The 23,256-nt window shown below is 43.5% G+C and overlaps 1 protein-coding gene and 1 long non-coding RNA gene across 6 annotated transcripts in view; one reads left to right on the plus strand and one right to left on the minus strand.

Annotated features, from left to right (window-relative positions):
- LOC125705349 (uncharacterized) overlaps positions 1-23,256 on the minus strand; it is a 180,831-nt gene that overhangs the window by 113,659 nt on the left and 43,916 nt on the right. For 4 of the 5 annotated variants that reach the window (XM_048971882.1, XM_048971880.1, XM_048971881.1 and 1 more), the window contains exons 12-14: positions 17,598-17,678; positions 9,761-9,865; positions 409-501 (exon numbers count right to left, since the gene is read on the minus strand). The exons of the other annotated variant lie outside the window; for it this stretch is intronic. In XM_048971882.1, the coding sequence (XP_048827839.1) occupies positions 409-501; positions 9,761-9,865; positions 17,598-17,678 (279 nt within the window). The remainder of the gene's footprint in view (positions 1-408; positions 502-9,760; positions 9,866-17,597; positions 17,679-23,256) is intronic. 5 annotated transcript variants of the gene reach the window in all.
- LOC125705380 (uncharacterized) overlaps positions 1-23,256 on the plus strand; it is a 104,711-nt gene that overhangs the window by 54,249 nt on the left and 27,206 nt on the right. The window lies entirely within an intron of this gene.

Here is a 23,256-nt window from a genome sequence, read left to right on the forward strand (position 1 = left end):
TGCATCTTTAGTTATAAGAGACTATTTGTTCATTATTGTGACATGAAGATATGACCATGTTTTATATGGGAATTAGACATAAATACAGAAAATTCCAACGGGTTTGCAAACTTTTTACTTTGACTTTATCTGGAGACACATAGAACAAGTTAATATCAAAACATCTTACACAGAATATATTACTGTCTATTTCATATTGATTACATCAAAGTATATGCCTTTATTAGTATGGTGTAATTCAATGATAACTTCAAACTAGAAATGGTTATATTGCATTATTGTTAACAGCAACTCAAAAAATATTTCAGATTTATAACGATTTTACAAACACCATTTACCAAATGATTGACAAATGATTAGAGCTCTACTACAGTCAAATTGTTTCCTTACAGTTAAAGTTTTTCTTACCTTTGTAATTTTCTAAAATCACACTTAGATACAGGAAACTTAATATCAGGTGAAGCAGGAAGAAAATCCCCAGAAGGATTTTCTGAGCAAAATCTGAAAAACAATAAAACACATAAAATAACAGATGAAATAAATATAACATACAACAGGCCCCATTAAACATTATCCCTCTGTGTACTTCTGGCTGTTATATCTTTGAGGGGTGGGAACTTACAGGGGGTGGGCAAAAAAATGGATACATCAGTATATTAATCTCAAGGACCTAATAAGGAATTTGGCCCCTTTAATTGCAATAATATGTTCAGATTGTCCTACGGTGTGGTCATCTAATCCTGGTTTGTGCAATGGGACACTGGACCGATCTTCAGAAAAAAAAGCCTCCAGATCTTTGCAAGATGAATAACGTGGAAATCGACTTCACACACTGTGCACCTGAAAGTCCCATAAAACTCTAATGGTGTTTAGCTCTGGTGGCTGGGAGGCCAAGGAAGGCATCTGACATCATCCTGGTGCTCATGAAACCTCTCCTGAATGTGTTTAGCAGTGTGTATGGGGGCATTATCATCTTGGAATGAGGGAACATTATGAAGGAACAGTGTCTGAGCCACAGGGAGCAGCTGCTCTTGTAAAAAGCCCTCATGTTCCTTGGCTGTTATAGGACCATGCAGAGCATCATCAGACCTAATGACTCCCACAAGATGGCTGCCCACACCAACAGACACTGTGGGCTGATGGTGTGCTTTGATTTTCTCTAGATGTAACCCCATCCAGAGATTCTGCAATACTTACCTATTGAGCACACTGTGCAATACTGCACTGCTGAACACACTCTGTAGTACTGCACTAGTGAGCACACTGCAATACTGCTCTGCTGAGCACACTCGGCTATACTCCACTGCAAAGGACAGCGGTTCATTGATGCATTGGCCCCTTAAGTTATTGTGCGTCGTAATTGTCATGAGAATAACAACTCGACCACATACCCCTGTTTATGTTAGCAGCTTATACCTCCCTCAGGAAAAGAGACCCCCCCCCACACCAAGAACTGTTATAACGTGGCCTGAAGCTGCATCCTCACAGCTGCAAGATTGTTTTGAAAAAACAGACTGGAATATTTTTGAATCTCACGACATGGAGGAGTACACTACATCTGTACTCTCCTACATCGAGCACTGCACAGACACCATCACCAAGGTAAAACACATCAGGGTGTATGCCAACCAAAAACCCTGGATGATGACAGAGGTCAGGACACTGCCTTCAAGTCTGGTGATATGGAACTGTAGAGTGCAGCCAGAGTGGACATGAGAAGGGGCATCAGAAAGGCCAAGTGGGATTATTCGAGGAGCACCTCCACTGCAACAACTGGAGGCAGGTGTGGTGGGGGGACCAAAACAAAACAAACGACAAACCCAGACCTAATGCTGTGGGTGGGGATGCTGCGTTGATGGAGGAGCTGAACTGCTTCTTCAGCCACTTTTAACAAAAAACACCAGATCTGACTGCATCACATCCACCGGTGAACAGCAGCCGCATCTTCTGGGTGGGGGAGCATGACGTGAGGCACATGCTTCCCGGCAGTAAACCCCAGTATAGCGGCAGGACCTGACAGCATCACAGGTAGAGTGCTGAAGGACTGTGCAGGCCAGCTCAAGGGGGTTTTCACTAAATATTCAACCTGTCTTTAGCACAGGCCATTGTCCCACCTTGCCTGAAGGCCTCCAGCATTATCCCTGTTCCAAAAAAGACCAACAGCAGCCTAAACGACTTCCGGCCAGCAGCTCTCACTCCAATTGTTATGAAGTGTTTTTAGAAACTGGTCAGAAATCACATCATTGAAGGACTTCCACCCACATTCGACCCCCATCAGTTTGCATAGAGGAAAAACAGATCGACGCAGGATGCAATAGCCTCAGCCCTCCACATACCCCTGACCCACCTGGAACAGAAGGACAGTTATGCCAGGCTTCTTTTCGTCAACTTTAGTTCGGCATTTAACACGATCATCCCAAATAGACTGGTAACAAAATTAAACAACCGTTGCTTCTCATACTCCACCTGCCTCTGGATTAAGGACTTCCTCAGCGACCCCCCCACAGAGAGTCAAAATGGGGCCTCAGCTCTCCACAGCACTCAGCCTCAACACAGGCTCCTCACAGGGATCTGCGCTCAGTCCCCTTTTGTACACTCTCTACACACACGACTGCACCCCCACCCACCACAGTGGTCGGGCTCATCACAAGGGGAGATGAGTCTGAATACAGGAACGAGGAGGAAAAACTCAGAGACTCCACTTCCCAAGGGTCCTGAAAAACAACACCCTAACCTAGGAGCTGCTGATCTCGTTTTACAGATGCTGTGGAAAGTCCGCTGACACACTGCATGCCAGTGTGGTTTGCCAGCTGCACGGCTCAAGAAAAGGCAGTGCTCCAGAGGGTCACCAACACAGCGCAGAAGATCATGGGCTGCACTCTCCTCTCCTTGGAGGAGCTGCATGGGTCCCACTGCCACTGTAAAACCTGCAGCATCCTGAAGGACACATCCCACCCGGCACATCAGCTGTTCCAGCTGTTACCCTCAGGAAGTTGGTACAGGTCAATAAAAGCAAAAACAAACAGACTGAAAAGCAGCACATATCTTAGGGCTGTTGCAATTATAAATGAACACCGGAAGGGTATTTGCTCTCTCTCACAAACCTGGGCAATATCTTACCAGGTTAAACCTGTGCAATATTTCTAAAAAACTTACAATGTGCAAAAAACTGCTCTGTTATATATAACTTTTTTTGTACATAAGAAAATTATTTGGAATTATTTTATTTATTTATTGCTTGTAATATTATATTATTTTTGCAATGCAAGGGACTGGACACAGTTTTTGTTACACCTTTTTATGATGACAATAAAGTTTCTGATCCTGATTCTGTGAAATATGACCGTGGAATATTGATGGATATTCTAGCGAATTACAATGGAAAGTTTGGCCCTGCTTATACGTTTTGTGTGATATGGAGGAACTGGGCTGGTCTGGTTTGCTGAGGAGCCTGAGTCAGACTGAGCCATTAACATCACCTATTACAGCCACCTGGGGAATAAGGAAGCACAAACAGTGTGAGAGGAGGCAGAAGAGAGGGAAGAGAGCCAGGATGCATGCTAGGCTAACAGCTAACCCCACCAGACCAGTGATACCGTCAGCTCTACTTTACAACGTCCACTTTAGAAAATAATCTAGATGAGCTTCGCTTACAGTGACACACACAGTGGAAGATGAAGGACTGCTGTGTGTTTGTATTCACTGAAACCTGAGTCCATGATAACATCCCTGTTGCGGGAATCCAGCTAGCAGGGCTGACGTCTTTCAGGGCCGATAGAGATGCCGCTATCTTGTTGTTGGATCCAGTAAAAATTAGTTAGTGGGTAGTGAATGTCCAGTCCCACTGTTAATTAAAAATGTCCATGGCACTGACAAGTCAAAAACTTATTAGCCAATGGGGACGCGTCCCTGAAAAAACCCGCCCATGCGAGAAGTTTGTGTCAGACTTGTAAACAAAACGTCAGGGAGCGCGAGCGAGGAATCTGGCAGCATAAACAAAGGAAAACATTATCAACAGACCAATAATGTGTTTGCATGTTATGAATTTCACTTTTGAGATGACAATTCTTTTGCTTCAGATATTGTTTTTCTTCTCGAAGCCTTGTTTTTGCTTGATGTCAAAAAAGTTTTGCTTGATAATATTGGCATAAATCTGATTCCATATGTGTGTGTGTGTGTGTGTGTGTGTGTTTCAGGTGCATAAGGAGTGACTACCAATTTTTGTTTTGCTAGCATGTATTATTTGCTGTTTAGTCAGTTAGGGAGTTAGAACGTAAGAACATAAGACCATAAGAAATTTACAAATGAGAGGAGGCCATTCGGCCCAAAGAGCTTGTTTGGGAAGAACTTAACTAATAGCTCAGAGTTGTTAAAATCTTATCTAGCTCTGATTTAAAAGAACCCAGGGTTTTAGCTTGTGCTACACTAGCAGGAAGACTATTCCTACTCTAACTACACGCTGTGTAAAGAAATGCTTCCAGAAATTCATTTTAAAATGTTCTCCCGCTAATTTTCACCTATGGCCATGAGTTCTAGTATTTAAACTAATATTGAAGTAGCCATTTGGCTGAACAGCATTAGATGTAGAGTTTGTTGTTTGGTTTCTCTTATCTTGACGCTTAGGTAAGTATAGCTGTGGGTCTCGTTCAGCAGCTGTGCTTTGTTTGTTATTATAGCTGTGGTCACTCATGAGATCTTTTGCACTGGGGTTATTTATTCTTTCTCCATCTTGTGCCAATAAAATATAAAAAAACAGGACAATACCCCTTTGTCTACTTGTGTTCCCTTGTTCGTCACACCCTCTCTTTCCTTCACTCCAGTTCCCCTTTCTTTTTCATTCTGTTATGTCCAAACCCTACACTGGGCACCAAGGATGACTGCAGAGGTTCGCACATTTCTGAAAACCCGGAATGCAGCCTTCAGATCCAGGGACCAGGTTGCTCTCCACTCAGTGAGGGCTGATCTATCGCGAGGATCAGAATGGCTAAATGGGCCAAAGCTGGAAAAATCAGTGGCTACTTCTTGAACACCAGAGACAGCAGGCAGTTGCGGCAGGGAATCCAGGCCATAACTGATTATAAACCCGACTGCAGATTGATGACAGTGACACTAGACTTCCTGACCAAGACCAAGGCAGGGAGAGACTGAGATAAGACCTGAAACAGACTAATGTTTGAGTCTAAATAACATGATACACTATAAAATGTGAAGCATGGATGTTCAATATAACATACTTCTATAAAAATATAACATTTTGTCAAATAAGACGCACCACACAGTACTGTGTTAACAAACATATGAATATTAAGCCTTTGTGATAAATATTGATGCTTTACGATGAGTGGTCTTGACTGGTTTTAAAATAAAACATCAAGTCTTTTATGTCCAAGACCAAGACAAGAATGAGTCAAAATATAGTCGATTCTATGATGAGACCAAGACTACAAAAAAACGGTCTCCAGACCAAGACCAGTTTCAAATACTTCAATACTACCTTAAGCCAAGCCAGAGTTCCCAAGTGCTTCAAAACCAGTACAGTCAATCCAGTAGCAAAGAGAACAGCTACAACCTGCTTGAAGAGCTACAATCCTGTTACATTGACGGTGATTGCAATGAAATAATTAGAACGACTCAGTGAAAGTCACACGATAGCAGACCTTCCCATTTTGTTGGATCCACACCAGTTCGATCATCCTAACCAGTCTATAGAAGAGGCTGTATCTTCCATACTCCATATAGTTGCTGTGTCACTTGGACAATACAAATCCTTGTCCGAATGCTATACACAGACTTTAGCTCTGCAGTACCATAATTCCACACAGGCTGGATAAAACACTTTCCCTGCCTGGTCTCAGCACCTTCACCTGTTGCTGGATCATGGATTTCCGGAACTTCAGGCTCCAACATGGTAAATACAGGGACCCCCCAGGGGTATTTACTCAGCCCACTGCTCCTCACGTTGCTAACTCATGACTGCTCTGCTAAATTTACCAAGAACCAGATCATCAAGTTTGCTGACAGTACGACTGCTGTGGGACTTATCAGTAACAATGATGAGACTGCATAGACAGGAGGTCAACAATCTAGCAAGCTGCTGCAAAGATAACAACCTGGCTCTCAACATCAACAAAATCAGGGAGATGATTGTGGACTTCAGGACTCACATTACCCAAACACCACTCAGCATTAGTGGCTTCACAGTGGAGACGTGGAGAACATTAAATCCCTGGGAATCTACATGTCTGACAGACTTACTTGGTCCCTGAATTGTAATAAGTTTATCAAATGGGCCCAGCAGAGACTGTGGGTCCTCAGGAAGCAGAAACAGGCAAAGCTCCCCCTGACATTCTCACCACCTTCTACAGAGGTACGGTCCAGAGTGTTCTAACATACTGCATCTCCAGCTGGTATTCCAGATTACACAGAGACAGGCATCAAAGGGTTACAGGGGCGGAGAGGATTATTGGAGTGTCTCTGCCCTCTGACTAGGAGCTGATCCAGGGGAGATGCCTTCAAAGGCTACACAGCATTGAGAACGACCCATCCCACCCTCTCAGCAGTTTCTGTGTATCCCTGTAAATAAAGCAGGAGGTGCTGTAGCATCAGAACCGGAACCACTAGGCTCTGCAGCTGCTTTATTCTGCAGACAATAAGACATTGAATACAGCACGTTAATCGTATCAGTACCGGTACATTATGTGTAATGAGAACTGGTTCACTCTACACTACTGCCTGTTTGCACATCTGTACTACTTTACCGGGCACAAGTCACATTACTATCGCTGAGTTCCTGCTTTTATGTTGTTAAGTGTTTTCTAATGTCACACATGACCTTAGAGAAGCACTTTTGATTTTGCCATATATTTAATAATGTGTGGTTGAAATGACAATAGAGCTGGATCTGAATCTGAATGTAAGAAAAGGGTGACAGATAGATCATCAGACCATGTTTCTCTTTCCCATTGTTCAGGGCTCCATGTTCTGAGCTCCTTACACCAGGTTATGTGTCTCTGTTCACTGACCTTGGATAGAACCTGTTTCTGAATGGCAGCCCTGCCATAAATACCAGTTTGTGAAGTTCATGATTTACAGGGTTTACTGGGACTTCAGTCCTGTGGTCATTTCCCAGGTTGTATTTTTGTGATGTTTACCAGCCACCCTGTCTGTCTGTGAGCTCTGACTTTTGATCACTGTTCCTCTCTGCTGATTCACTATGTCTATGTTTAGTTATGATTTTTCAGACAGTCTTGTTGTATTAATTTTGCTGTTTTTATTCCTGATAAACCGGCTAATTCTGTTATTATCTGCTATCATCTACAGCCCTGGTGATTATTGCACATGCGTCATTTAATCGCGATGTGACATCATGCAGCCCTAGATCTTTGTCAGGGTCACTCAGGAAGCCCGACTCTGTGACCCCATGAAGGTATGGTGTATAATGTTATGTGGTTTATCATTCACAGCTGTATTATCCCACCATTTTATATAGAATCTGACTGGAACACTAACAATTAGCAATGGAATGCTGACAGTAGGACAGCTTATAGGACAATTATGAGGAGATGAGGCCAGGAGGCACCAGCATAATGAGGAGAAAGGCTGATGTGAGGCTGTAAGGTGTCACAGACTCAGGAGTTTCTATACTGGGGGTAAGGTATGGTGTAGGCAGAATAAGCAGTGGGCGATCCACTGGCGGCTCAGCGGGAACACAGGGGCTTATTAACAGAATCAGAGAACACTGGAAAACAGACCACGAGGGGTCATAGATAAAAAGGGGTATAAAGTAAACTGACAGAACAAAAGGATCTATGAAGGGGAACTGGATACACTGAGAACAGGCAGGGAATCAAAAATAGCAAAGATTAAATCAGGGAACCACACTCAACAAGAACACCACCATCAGAAATACCATCAACAACAAATGACTCCACGCAGAACAGAGCAGGATCAGGAACCTGTATACAGAGACTAAGAAGAATAACACCGGACAGGTGAGAACAATTAACAAGGGCTGGCAAAACAGGCTATAGGTTAAACTAATAATTAAATCAAGGAACTCAGAAACTAACAGGGAAACTTAGAAACAGAATATACCGAAGACAAGTAACACATAATCACAAACACAGGAACCTAGCAAAACCTAAAACAAAAAACGCAAACCACAAAACTCAGGAAGCAGATAAACTAATACAAAAGGAAACAAAATCTACTAAAGACAAACAGAGGAGACTGGATTCAAACACAAGACAACAGGGCTTACAGATAAGCACTTGCTGTGACAGATGGGTGCAGACATTGACAGTAAGGCAGCTGAGGCGAGAGAAGGGAGGAGAGGCGACACTTAGGAGAGGCTGCAGTCTCAGCCGCATGGGGAAGATCTTGCTGAATAAATAAAGGGCTGATTATGGTTCATCATGGAGCCTCCAAAGAACCAGGAATAAGCAGCAAAACACCAGGGAGACATTCATGGTGAAAAACTGTAATAATGTATCTTCATGGTCATAGATAAGAAGGTTCTAAGGGAGACATTCATGGTGATAAACTGTAATAATGTATGTTCGTGGTCATAGATAAGGAGGTTCTAAGGGAGACATTCATGGTGATAAACTGTAATAATGTATCTTCGTGGTCATAGATAAGGAGGTTCTAAGGGAGACATTCATGGTAATAAACTGTAATAATGTATCTTCATGGTCATAGATAAGAAGGTTCTAAGGGAGACATTCATGGTGATAAACTGTAATAATGTATCTTCATGGTCATGGATAAGAAGGTTCTAAGGGAGACATCCATGGTGATAAACTGTAATAATGTATCTTCATGGTCATAGATAAGAAGGTTCTAAGGGAGACATTCATGGTGATAAACTGTAATAATGTATCTTCATGGTCATAGATAAGAAGGTTCTAAGGGAGACATTCATGGTGATAAACTGTAATAATGTATCTTCATGGTAATAGATAAGAAGGTTCTAAGGGAGACATTCATGGTGATAAACTGTAATAATGTATCTTCATGGTCATAGATAAGAAGGTTCTAAGGGAGACATTCATGGTGATAAACTGTAATAATGTATCATCATGGTCATGGATAAGAAGGTTCTAAGTAGGGACGGATTATGGGTTGTGTGGGCCCCTGGGCAAAACGTTCGCGAGGGCCCCCCCCACCACAACCACCACAATTCAAGGGCCCTTGGCAGCCAAACGCCCTCCCTATAGGGTCAGGGGCCCTTGTAGGCAGAGGATCAAAGAATGTAGGCCCTCTAAAATAGACAAACGAAAATACATTGTTGATAAGCGTTGCAAATTGTTTTGGGCTAGGGGCCCCACGGGCCCCCTGCACCCCAAGGGCCCCTGGGCAGCAGCCCCGCTGGCCCGGTCCTTAATCCGTCCCTGGTTCTAAGGGAGACATTCAAGGTGATAAACTGTATCATCATGGTCATTGATAAGAAGGTTCTAAGGGTGTGAAGTGTTTTATGTACAATGTAGGTTCGTTTGTATACTTTTGAGAATAGGGAAAATAGAAAATAAGGAAAATACTTAAATTTTGCTAAAAAATAAACATTAAATGAATATTTCAATATGCACAATCATTATGCAACGTGCTACAATTTCAAAATACATATAAACAGGGGAGTGTTAAATTTTGAGAACTACATGGATTTTAATTGTACTATGATGACTCATTTTAAAGGGTGACTCATGTAAATTATCAGTGACAAACAGGCTGAATATGGTTCAGTACAAAGTTTCATACTTACAGTAAAATCCCTCCAAGCGCTTTTTTTCATGATACAATAAATAACGCTTAATAATGATGCAGGCACAGATTCCCAAAGCAGCGACTGCCGTCGGAACTGAATATTCTGAAAAGAGAAAGATCACATTAGTCTGTGGTGTATAATTATCCACACTAGTACCTTATCCTATCATTGTTATGAATATAAAATGAAACATCATGACTGTCTATGTTTAATAAATCATAAAAGGTTTTATTCATTTAAACACTCGCTGTCTTTCCTTCAGCTCCCTTTATAAAGGTACAATTCACACATTCCCAGTCACATGACACCAGGGTTGGGTTGTACTGGAATACAGGTACCGGTGTTACATATTCAAAATACACACTGTGTTTGCTGTGTTCAGCTCATGTTATCTTGATGAAACAGTATTTGAGAATACAGACACTGTATGAGATTTAAGAGAAACTGTGTTGATCCCAAGGGGAAATTCTTCTGCAAATAGCAGCAAGAGTGAAGAACACAGACAGAGATACATACAGTACAAAGGAGACAAAGTGCAAAGACAGTACAGAATGAAAACAAGGGAACCTGGAACCAAGGAATTAAAAAGTACACAATACAAAAATAAAACATCCTGAATAACATGATACTGGAATATTAAGAAAATGAGCAAATATTATTATTTAATATTAAGACACTAATGAGCCAAAACATTATGACTCCCCCCACGTGATGTGAATGATGTTGAGTTTCTGGTGAAAACGGCGCATGTCAAGGTCTGGGATATATTACACAGCATTTGATACTTTTATTTGGCGTGTTAATGCAGAATAAATGGGCCGAGATAATGATCTGAGTGGCTTTGACAAGGATCAAATCATTATGGTCAGACGACTGGGTCAGAGCATCTCCGATACAGCAAGGCTTGTGGGGAGCTGACAGCCAGCCGTGGTGAGAAGCTACTGAGAGTCTGAGGAGGGAAAAACCACGACCTGCTGACAGGGAGTTGGGCGGCCATGACTGATCGATGTGAGATGTGAGTGAAGGCGATGCTGTCTGGGACAAACCAACAGAGGGGTGACTGTGACACAAATGGCAGATAATTTTGATGATGGTCACAGGAGTAACGTGTCACGACACACAGGGCGTCGAACCCTGCTGTGCCTGGGGAGGACATGGTCAGGATGGTAACTCTGTCTACCACCCAGTCTGCTGGGGGTGTGGCCAGCCTGGCCACCCGGTCAGGGAATGACCCATGCAGGGCCGAGCGCAGGGAAACAGTGCAGGGTCCGTGTAGAGGGGACTGTATGCAGCCCTAACACACTCACCCCATCACCACCTGCTGCAGGAGGGGCCCAGCAACACAGAGGGGGGAGTCTGACCCCGTTCCCCCCAGAAGCTTATGATGACGCCCCCCGGTGGCAAAGTTGGGTCACACCCATGTGCTTGGGATTTTTGCCATGTCCCTGTCACAGTGGAGGGAGTCCCCTACTCCGCCATAGTGGACATGGGGGGGGGGACCATCACACTGGTGGGGCCCGACGTGGGGCAGTCTGGACTCAGCTGAAGCCGACCCCTGTGCACATGGTGACCGGTGAGGTGACCCCCCATGAGAGGGAGGGGGATGCTGTCTGTGGCTCTCAGGGGCAAGATGGTGCATCACCCAGTGTAGGTGGCAGCAGTGCAGGACCCCTGCATCCTGGGGTTAGACTCCCTCAGGGCTACAGGCTGCTGGTTAGACCTAGAGTGCGAGACTCTGAGCTTCCGGGGGGGGGGGGGGGGGGGGCTACCATCACCCTGGCACCTGTGGTCACTAAACTGTTTACGGCTGGAATTGCGTTTGTCCTGAGCTACCCAGCTCATCTCTGCATCACCCTAAACAATGACGTTCATCACTTCCACACCCCAGCAGCAGCAGAACCATTATACCAGCAGATAAGGGAGAACTCTGTGCTCAGAGCTCACAGTGACGATGGCTAAACGAGGATACGGCTCAAAAAATTGGCATGAGATGTTTAAAAAGCTTTGGGTTTAATGTTATACTTTTGTATGGCTTTGGAGGACAGAATAACTGTTAATGGTGACTTATGATCTGACTCCCTCCTAAGACTGGATGCTTTGGGATTTCAAATACACAGCAACGACAGACCACCTATCATATAATATGCTGGTTGGTTTGGCCTCTCGAAACTTAATGGTGAATTTTATATTTAATTGTCATAAATTGATTAGGTAAACTTAAATATAGTTTAAACTAAATTCACATGATAGTTGCACTTGTTTACAGTGAATGTGGTTAATTATATAATCAGGAGGTGTCCGGCAGCCTCTTATTGTAACACTGCATTGTTCATTGGGAGCGCGATTGTGTCAGGGACCTGCCGCTCGCTCCTAATGAAGGACGACCATAGGATTTGGACTCACTAGCAGATTGTTCTAATGCTGCTGAGCTTGTTCTCTTTAGGTTTCTGGTTTTGGAGAGGAACATGGGGGGGGGTACACATTGGTCACCTCTTTTGAATACAAATGTTATAAGTATCTATTGTTGGCTGAAGTGAAGCTGGTCTCACACCCTAGTCATGATGAATCTTATTCAATGGTTTGTATATCAGAATCAATGACTGAGCCAAATGCTGACTGTGGGATGGAAAAGCTGCATATCAAACTTATTTCATGGACTGTGAGGGGTTTGAATGGTCCTATTAAGAGGGAGAAAGTCTTCCAGCATATTAAGCTCCTCAGGTCTGACATTGTTTTCCCCCAGGAATCTCACCTAAAATTAGTTGATCATTCAAGGCATAAGCGGCCATGGGTAGGACACATATTCCATTCATCATTTAACTCTACGGCTGGGGGAAGCTGTTTGATCTCTAAAAAGCTTCAGTTTATACCAGAAATAAATGTATCTGATCATAACAGGGGCACCATCATTGGCTCAGGCAGATTCCCTCATATACTGGTTATTCTAGACTGTCTATATGCCCTCAGTTTTGATGATGAGTTTATGATAGACCTTCATCATCAATCACACATATGGATACTCATCTGTGGGAAATGTGTCCACCAAAAGCCCTGGAAACCTCATTAGGGTACATGGCAGTATGGACTCCATGAAACACCAGGACACTTTAAATCAAAATCTAGCTGCTTCTGCCAGGAAACTAAAACTGGCACAAGAGAGGGCCTGGGACCCTGGATGATCTGGGGAGATTCTGTAAAGAGGAATGGTCTCAGATGCCCTGCTCTGTATTCTCCGACCTTATAGAATGTTATAGGAGACTCAGTGCTGTTATACTGGCAAAGGGAGGCTGTGCAAAGTATTAAATGCTGGGCTGCCAATAATCATGGCACATGTGTTTTTTTTTTTTTAATAATTATTTCTTGATGAAGGATTTGTTTTTCTTAGAATATATTTATTTCAATAAAAGGTTGTTTTCTCATTTCTTCAGTGTGAGATGAAGCCACTTCAGCAAAATATGTTTTTTTTAACTATTTTTACAAATATTTACAAGGGCTGCCAATAATTGTGAAGGGCACTGTATGTCCAATCTATGTTCTATTTTCAGCTATTAATAGGCTCCTCCACCTTTCATAACCTACAGCAGAAGAGGCATCTGCTGATAAATGTGGCCATTCGCTCTGTTCTTTAAAGCTAAAATGACCAATATTACAGCCTCTATAGCAGCAGCTTATGGTCCCTGCAGCTCTGATAGCGGAGCCCCTGTCTGGATGGATCCTTTTAATGAGACTGACATGGAATGATTGGAAAGAGTCACTCAGCTGAAACCATCCACATGTCATACTGGCCCAATTCATACTCTATTATTTAGGCAAACTTTTATGTTGTTTTCTAAAAGGATTTTACATTGTAAATACATCACTTTTAACAGGCACTTTTTCAGATTCTTTCAAATGTGTTGTGGTTAAATCACTCCTTAAATACACTGCAGTAGATTATATGGTCCTTAGTAATTTTAGGCCTATTTAAAATCTTCCTTTTATGTGTAAAATTTTAGAAAAGGTTGTGTATCTCCAGATAATGGAATTTATTTACAGAAACAAGATATTTGAAACATTTCAATCAGGTTTTAGATCCCATCACAGTACTGAGTGCTTTATAAAAGGTAGTAAACGATCTTAGGCTCTACACAGACTCAAATAGCCTTTCAATCCTAACTGCATTAGACATGAGTGCTGCGTTTGACACCATTGATCACACCATCCTTTTATACCAGCTTAGGTCGATTGGACTCACTGGCTCCGTCTTAAACTGGTTCAAAACATATATAGTAGGAAGAAGTTTCCTGGTCAACTAGGCTACTTTTTGTCAGCACCAGTTATGGACGACAGTGGAATTGCACAGAGTGGTATCCTTGGTCCCCTGCTCTTCTCTCTATATGCTACCTCGCAGTGACATCGTTAGGAAATACGCTGTCATTTTCCACTGTGAAAACCTGATGCTACTGATTTACGGAACAATTTCTGTGCTTGTGAATCAGCTAAAAATAAGTGGATGTGAAATATTTTTCTTTTAAATCAATGAAGAGCAAACAGAGGTGATTATTGTGGTCCCCAGGGAATGAGAGAGAAGCTAAAATCAAGGCTTGGTAGCTTAGTGACTCAGACTAAATCACATGTATGAAATCTTGGTGTATTTATGGGTTGTGATTTGAATTTTAAAAGCCATATCCAATATGTGACCAAGACAGCTTTTTTCCAAACGAGGAACTTGGCTAAAGTCAGACCTTTTTATCACTGAAAGATGCTGTAAAGTTGATGCATGCTTTGGTTACTTCTCGTCCTGATTACTGTAACCCTCTTTTTGCCGGCCTACAAAGAACAATACTGACAAATTACAGATAATTCAAAATGCAGCAGCTAGAACACTTCTGAAAGTAAAAAAAAATCATGTTAGATGTAAGATCACACACACACAGCTTTGTAATTATATCTTTGTGGGGACTCTCCATTCATTTCAATGGGGTAAACTCTAATCCCAACATGATGACCATAAGCCTGCATCCACATAGCAAGTGGTTCAGGAAAACCGCTGCACGTCATGAAAGAGCGCTCACCATGAAAATAAGTGCGATTGTAAAGTGTGTTTGGGCTCGAAACAAAATAAGTTACATTGTTGTTTTACATGAAAAAGGCACTCGCTCTCTTAGTGAAAAAAGGCAAATATTATAAAAGCTCAGGATGGCTCCATGAAACTTTACTTTCCATACGCGACAGTTTAACCCTTTCATGCATGAATTACGAATATCTAAGTCAGGATTTTTTTTTCCAATGTGGTTTTATTTCTCTGAAGGGATGAAAAAAACACCTGTTAACTTTTTTTTTCAACACACATTTCTTCTAAAAGTCCACTTTAGTGAACTGCGTGCATTTGGCAATATGTCATCAAAAACTAATGAATAGGACTGATTACGTGAAAAGTAGGAAAATGTATTTGGTTTTAATTCTGTTGAACAGATATTTGTATATATTTTAAGATTTATACTGTTCTGGCCTTTGGAGAAACCAGCGATGAGGAACTACGTAGCCTAAACTCTCATAATTTATTTCTAACAACAAGAAAAGAAGATTGTCTATGTGTCTCCAAATACTCCTTTCTTTCTTGCTCCATCTCTTGCCCACATCTGGTGGGGATTGGCCAATGCAGGAAGAGGCCATGTGAATGGGCAATTTAGCAAGTCCAATTACCCTCAGCATGTTTTTGGACTGTGGGGGGAAACCGGAGTACCTGGAGGAAACCCCACGACAACATGGGGAGAACATGCAAACTCCACACACATGTGACCCAGGCGGAGACTCGAACCCGGGCCGCAGAGGTGTGAGGCAACAGTGCTAACCACTGCACCACCATGCCGCGGTCACTATCACTAGCATTTGCTAAACCATGTTTCTCTGGCAGCCATTCATCATTACTGCAACTCAAATCATCACTGGACTCTGAAGGAATTATCTCCACTGTCCTATAAGCTTCCCTATTCTGTACTGCACTCCTGCTCTACAAAATACAATGAGAAAGATGGTAAATGTCACTCAAATAACAGAACTAATATGCACAAATTTTGTTTTCTCAGTTAATGCCTCAAGAAACATTTGATTTTCACTACAAATTTACTAGAAAAATAAAAAAAAAAAAACAAAGTTACAGCAATAGTATGACTTGTAGCTGAAATATAGCTGGCAATGCATGATGTCCAATTTAGTGGACACATGGTTAATCACAATTTACTCCTTATACAAAATCAAAACCTGAAAAATAAAAGAATAATATTGTTTTTCAGACGTTATTTTATGTTGTCATATTTTTTTTTTTCCTGCAAGGGTCTTCTAGAATAGAAGGATTGGCAAGATATTCCTGCTGTGTTCAACTTTTCTGCCTGTCGGTCGGCCATCTTGGTTGAAAGAAATTTTAGACGTAGTTACAAGTACTGGCCAGTGGGTGGAAGCCTATAGAGTGATGCAAGAGCGTCCACTGTAGTGGCTGATATGCAGTTATACCATTGAGACCATTGCGTTTCCAATAAAATGGCTCTTGAATAGCTGTACACTGTAGTGACAACCATGCATGAAAGGGATAAGGTGAATTTAATTTAGTGAGGGAACTTCGCATATATGGTGAGGGTCAGTGCATTTTTTCTGAATTCTCTCTCGATTTGACTTTAAAGTGACATTAAATAATTCGGGGTACTGGGACACTGCAGTCATTAGTTTCTCCTCCATGTTGCTAAGAGGTTTGGTTCCCAAGTCACTGAAGCTGCCCGTCGCAAAGCGGATATTATATCTGACTGGATGCCGCTTTGGTGGAGGTCGGCGCACCAGGTTCAATCGATCTGAACCTTGAGCGGCGCGGCGAAGCAGCAGAAACCGGACGCACTTTAAAATTGATGCCGTGTGGACGCAGCCTAACCCCCGGTGTGGGTGTTTTAGGGATCCAACATGCCCCCCTCCCTTTCACACACGGTATACAGTCCTTAGAGCTGGTTTAAGATTTGCCTGTTCTGTGTGTCTTGTCTCCTATTTGTCAGCATAAATATGTAGATGTTATATGGCTGTATGTTCCTTTAAATTATCTAAACAATTTGTCTCCCTCATAAAGGTATCTCACAGATCATTGCCAGTTCTATCCTCCTCACTTAAATAATAATATAAATGCATATAGTCATATACGTGCAGGTATCTACTTATTCCCACGTCTATCTTAGAGGAATTGGGAAACGTAAGGAAATGTTAGCGTATATAAGTTATCACTCTGCCTCTTATAAGGCCTGTTATAGGAGAGCACTTTGTTTCATCTAATGCAGATACAACACCCCCCACCGCATTCTAGGGGGGTCCTTTTTGGTGCATTTCTTAACGTTCGCTTTTTCTCATCCATTCTTTGCATTGAATGAATTAATATGTGTGTTAAACACGGATATCACATTACTGTAATAATCCAATGTTAACCACGAAGACTAATTTATAAATGCTTAATTAGTTACTCCAGGAAACTAGTGGCAACTCAAAATCACACACCCCGGATTCCCCGAGGTGGAGCAGAGCAGATAGATCGATACAAACCTGTGCTAGTCCTTGCTCTCTGTGTTTGCACCTGGTTCTGCTGTGTCCCAGTTGCCCTGTCCCTGCTGTTCCTGTCCCATACCCTGATTTTACCTTATTAAACCCTGTTCTCCTCCTTCCTCACCGCTGGATCTCTGCCTCCTTTTCTGCCCCCCCCCCCACCCCCCCCTTACCCCCAGTTGTGACACACTGAGCCTCCACACAACAGAAGTTATTAACTGTATTAGAAACACCAACCTCCATTTACACATAATAAGTATGAAAATGCAGGGAGACTCACCTAATTTAAATGTGTTGTTCATCCAGGCAAAGAGTTGGGAATAAATAGTAAGGAACAGCATGTTAAACATTGTTGGATCATCTGTAAGGCAAAGAGAGCAAATCAGACACCTTCATTCTCTCACCAGTCTATACAGATATAACATGATATTAAATAACAAAGTGTCTTTGGGCTTTTCTTCCCCTGAGATAAATCCTGTCGTCCCCAGGACCCGACTGCACTGTGAGCTCATGCACAGTAAGGCCCATGATCCGAGGGCAGCGGGGGCCAAAATACAGGCCAAGAAGTTTAATGCCCCCGCAAGTCAGAGAGTCCCTCAAAACCCTGTGGTGTAATGAAGGTGGGGGCTGGAGCATGTCAGCTGGGAGGGGATGCCGGACCATCCCGTGTGGCGGCCAGGTGCCCCCCCCCCCGAGCCCGTACACCCTACATGTCACCCTACATCAGGTCTACACAATAACATCCTACTGGGTAAAATGTCAGGTGCCCAGAGTACAAGGGCATGGATTACAGTAAGAAAAAAATCATCTTACTGAATTTTTAATTTTTTTTAAACCAAACGCTCCGTGTCGCGGGTTCATACCACCTCAGCCATGCAGCAAATTTTCAACACTGTGTTGTCCATTATCCTCTAAGCACATAGTTGAATTACATTTGCATAACTGTAACAATAATTCAAGCTAACGCAAGACTTTACCATTGTCAATAATTGGCTATAAATAATGAAACATTATTTTTCGGTGCAAGTTTTCGGTGCAAATTTATTTTAACAACAATGCTTTAGTAATTTTAGTAATATCTAAAAGAGTGGATAAGAAAAAAGCCATTGCTTCCATAGACTGTTTTTTATGGCAAACCACAAAAAGCACACCTGCCATTTTCATCTTTTTGCACCATGAACTGAATGTGTTGCCATTATCTCCACTTACTCTTTACCGTTTTGTCGATGTCCGACAAATCTGTGCATTAGCGCGTGCAGAAGCGTGTCCATGCTGACAAAACCGAAAGCGAACTGACGCGCGCGAGTGATGTCCTGTAAAATATGGCTTTACGGACTATTTATATAGCCTACGTTTAGAAATAGCCTAAACTCATTTAAAAACAGGCTGAAAAATAGCAAGGTCCCGAACCAAAATACAGGAAATTTAGAGCAGCGTCGCATTGCCATTCCTCTGTTAACAGCAAAAAAAACGGAACGGACTACAAAACTGCTGATATTTATTCATTTTTAACGGGGCATAAGCTCTCGCAGCACTTGCGATACCGGAGCCACTGTCCTGATTCTTGAGTTTCGGAGTTTTGGCTTTTTTAAGCAATGGGTTTTATCCACTGTTTTCCGACCTTTTTTTAGCAACTATTAGCGAATGAGACACTTCATGACACACCACTGACTTCCAAACATAAATGAGTTCTATTCCGAACTTTTTCGAAAATGCAAAATATACTACTACTTGTCAGGATCGCCCGAGAAGCGGGTGAACGCGCTGGCAGGCGAGCGGGTAGGAAGCAGGGTGAATAGGGATTTATTGAACAAGTAGGGTGCAGGGAACATCTCACACGACTAACATCAATGACAGACAAAGGAGTCAGGCAAGACATGGACTTAAAAAGACAGGACTGGTTGAAAATAATCAGACACAGCTGGGCACGATCAGGGAAAGAACACGAGGATCGTAGGAGCTGGGCGTGACACTACTAGCCTATTATTATTATTAAGAACAACTCTCAAGTTACGTCCTATAAACACAATTACATTGCTACATCTCCTGCATTTCTGACATGTAACACAGTGAACATTTGTACAAAAACAATTTCCTTATGTTTTCCAAACATTTAACCATCACCAATTCGAGTGTCTCTTAAACCCAAAACATTTTATAAATCCAGTCTATTAGGCTTCAACACCTCTCGGCCAGATCTTGTTCTGAGTCCCACATGTCTCTGGGGCGTTGTTTCTGGCGTTGTTGTTGGAGTGTGTATCGGGGGTAGAGTAACGCACTCCTGAGACGGCTCATGCACGCCACTGCTGTGTTCATCAGAGGAATGCATTGGAGTCAGGTGACGACGATTGGGCCGCCCTGTCCTATGTGACACATCCACCAGGTATGAGTGTGGGGTCCCATGTTCCTTGACAACTGTCCCCTGCACCTTAGAGTCAGTCACCCATACTGTGTTACCAGGCTGGAGTTGACTCAGGTTTCTAGCTCTGTGTCATGCATTGTAACTGAAAGTACTGGATCTCCTCCTCCCACAAAACTGCATCGTCATCAGGCAGACAAGGCCGCAAAAGCTGAGGAAGGGCTGGCACAGTGGTCCACAGACGCCTGTCCATGAGGAGTTGTGCCGGACTACACCCGTGAAACAGCGGTGTGGACCTGTACGCCAGCAATGCCAGGTATGGGTCAGATGCTTTCCTTAGAAGGCTTTTGACGGTCTGAACTGCTCTCTCTGCCTCCCCATTGCTTTGAAGAAACAGTGGACTACTTGTCACATGTTTAAACCCAAATGCAACTGCAAAGTGCGCAAAGTCCATACCTGAAAATTGTGGCCCATTGTCAGTCACCAAAGTTTTAGGGATGCCATGTCTAGCAAACATTGATTTAAGGTGGATAATCGCAACAGAGGACTTTGCGGTTGACATGCGAGCAATTTCAACATACCTGGAATAGTAATCCACTACAAGAAGGTACTCTTGCCCTTTCAATGTAAATAAATCTGCTCCCAGCCTCTGCCATGGCCTCTCAGGGTATACAGTAGGCAGAAGTGGCTCCCTGTGACTGTCCCTCTCCTTCAGACAAATCCGACAATTATGAACAACTTCATTCAGCTGATGGCTAAGGCCAGGCCACCACACAGACTGACGTGCCCGAGACCTGCACTTGACCACACCTAAGTGTCCCTCATGGAGTTTACATAGAACATCGTTGCGCAGTGCTGAGGGTATCACAAGCCTTGTGCCCTTAAGCAACAGTCCATCGTGTACTGTAAGGAAAGCACGCTCAGGCCAGTATGATTTTAGTGGTCCAACACACCCAGAGCGATCGGGCCACCCCTCTGTGCACCATTTCATCACTTGAGCGCAAACACTATCAGCCCCAAGGTGTTTCTTCAGATTGCCCAAGTATGAGCTGCTTGCAGGCAGGTTGTCCAACAGCACGTCAACATAAATGTTTGTACTCTCCATTAGATCCATGTCACCTTGGTGGGGCTTCGTCTGGACTGGAGCCCGTGAAAGTGCATCCGCAGTCCATAAGTCCCTCCCTGGAACATGTATAATAGAATATGTAAACCTCATCAGTCGCATTCTGAAGCCCTGAATTCTGGGAGGTAGAGTATCCAAAGCTTGTGCTCCAAGGAGACTGAGAAGTGGTTTGTGGTCCGTCTCGATCGTGAAGTGTATGCCAAGCAGATAATCTCTGAATCGCTCACATGCCCACGTTAGGCCTAGTGCTTCTTTTTCTACCTGAGCATAGCGCTGCTCCGTGGGGGAGAGGGAGCGTGATGCATGTGCCACAGGTTTCCATTCGTCAGCCCACTTCTGAGTGAGGACCGCCCCCAACCCGAAGGATGAAGCATCTGCTGACACTTTAATGTCCTTGTTGGGGTCGTACAGGGCCAACACGGGAGTTGAGGACAACTCTTCTTTTAAAACCTTAAAGGCTTTAGCCTGGTCTGGTCCCCAGACCCAATGGTTCCGTTTGGACAACAAGTCTCTGAGCGGCTTGTCCTTCTCTGCTAGATTAGGGATAAATTTCCCTAATTGATTCACCATCCCTAAAAAACTTCTTACCTCTGAGACATTTGTAGGTGGTGGCATATTCAGAATGGCCTCTGTTTTGGCTGGATCGGGGAGAATTCCCTCAGCGGAAAGAATGTGACCGAGAAAGTTCACCCTAGTCTTGGACAGGTCACACTTTTCCGCATTCAAGGTTCAAGGTAATTCTGGCCTTTTGAATCTTCCTTAACACCGTGTGTAAACGGGCATCATGTTCTTCTTCGGTCTTCCCCCAGACAAGCACATCGTCCATGTGACACAGGACACCATCGAGTCCCTCTGTGACCTCTGTCACCATTCTGTTCTGGAAATGCTCGGGAGCTGAACTTGTGCCAAACGGAAGATGGTTAAAATAAAACCTCCCAAAGGGTGTAATAAATGTAGTATACTTCACTGTCTAGGGGAATTTGCCAGAACCCTGTGTTGGCATCGAGTTTACTGAAAACCTTGGCACCTGCTAACATGCCAAGAAGGAAGTGCGTATTTCTCTCTGCATACCGTTTCATTCAGTTTCATCAGATCAACACATAAACGAACACCACCATTCTTTTTAGGCACTACCACCATTCCTGAGCACCAGTCAGTCGGCTCCTCTAATTCTACTGATGACGCCTATTCTCTCCATGCATTGAAGTTCCTCCCTGACTTTACACATGAGGGGCAACGGAATCCTCCATGGCGTTTTTAAAGAAAAGGGCACTGCATCAGATCGAAGTTTGATAGCATAGGGCCGCCGCAGAACACCTAAGCCGCTGCACAGCTTTGGGTTCTCTCCCTTCAGAGTCTCCATGTTAATGCTGTCAAGCCGAGCTACCAGATCTAAACTCGCAATAGCTGGCCTGCCCAGAAGAGCTGTGTGCAGGTTCCTTATCACATACACCTCCTGTGCTGACTCTGTCTGTCCTTTTCGCAGCAGAAGGTCAGTAACACCCCGCACATCAAGGGGTTGCTGACCAGGTCCCAGGTGTGTCCTCGTCACTGGTTTCACCGCCGGTTTTGGATGTTCGAATAAATGTCATTAAACACCCACTCTGGGATAGCGGTCCCGTCTGCTCCAGTATCGATCGTAAATTTTACTTTTGTGTCAAGCACCAGAATATCCACCATCCATGGGTCTTCTCCCGTGGACACAGACTCCAGGAACACAATGTCATCCTCAGGTATCTCATGCACCGTTGTGGCTGAAGCACACACACGCTGAAAATGTCCCTTTTTCCCACACAGGCGACAGTTCACCTCGTTTTCCGGGCGCTGCTGCCTAGGATGGGAAGGAAATTTGCCACATTTGTGGCACCTGTTGCTGCCCGTCACAAACTTTGCTTTAGCCGGTTTGAAAGCACTATTGACTGTTGGTTAATCCTTCTTGTGCGCTGCGCCGCTGTTAATTATTCTGTCGACGGCGCTGGCTCCCTTTTCGGTTGCATGTAAGTCACCATGCAGGCTGCTTTGTTGCCGTTTTACTTCTTGCGTCTGTCTTGCCATGTTTATAGCCTTTTCTAGAGTTAGTTCACTGTCTAGTTGCATGCGCTCTGACAATCTAGTGTCCGCCAGGCCTACAACTATTCTGTCCCGAATAAGCTCGCCGTGTAGGGTACCATAGCAACAGTGTTCAGTGAGCGCGTACACGGCCGTTATAAAAGACTCAACAGTCTCGTTTTCCCCCTGCTTTCTCATATTAAACCTGGCTCGCTCGTAAATAACATTCCTTTTCACAATAAAGTGCGAGTCAAGTCCGTCGCGCTCGGCATCATAGCTATCTCTCTGCTCGTCCGTGAGTGTCAGCCCTCTCAAGATGTCATCTGCCCCGTCGCCCATGCAGTAGATGAGTGTTCACCTGGTTGTTTTCCGGGGAAACATGCAGGTTGCTTGCCAGGCGAAAACGCT

The sequence above is a fragment of the Brienomyrus brachyistius genome, chromosome 12, assembly GCF_023856365.1.
Source record: "Brienomyrus brachyistius isolate T26 chromosome 12, BBRACH_0.4, whole genome shotgun sequence".
NCBI classification, from domain to species: domain Eukaryota; kingdom Metazoa; phylum Chordata; class Actinopteri; order Osteoglossiformes; family Mormyridae; genus Brienomyrus; species Brienomyrus brachyistius.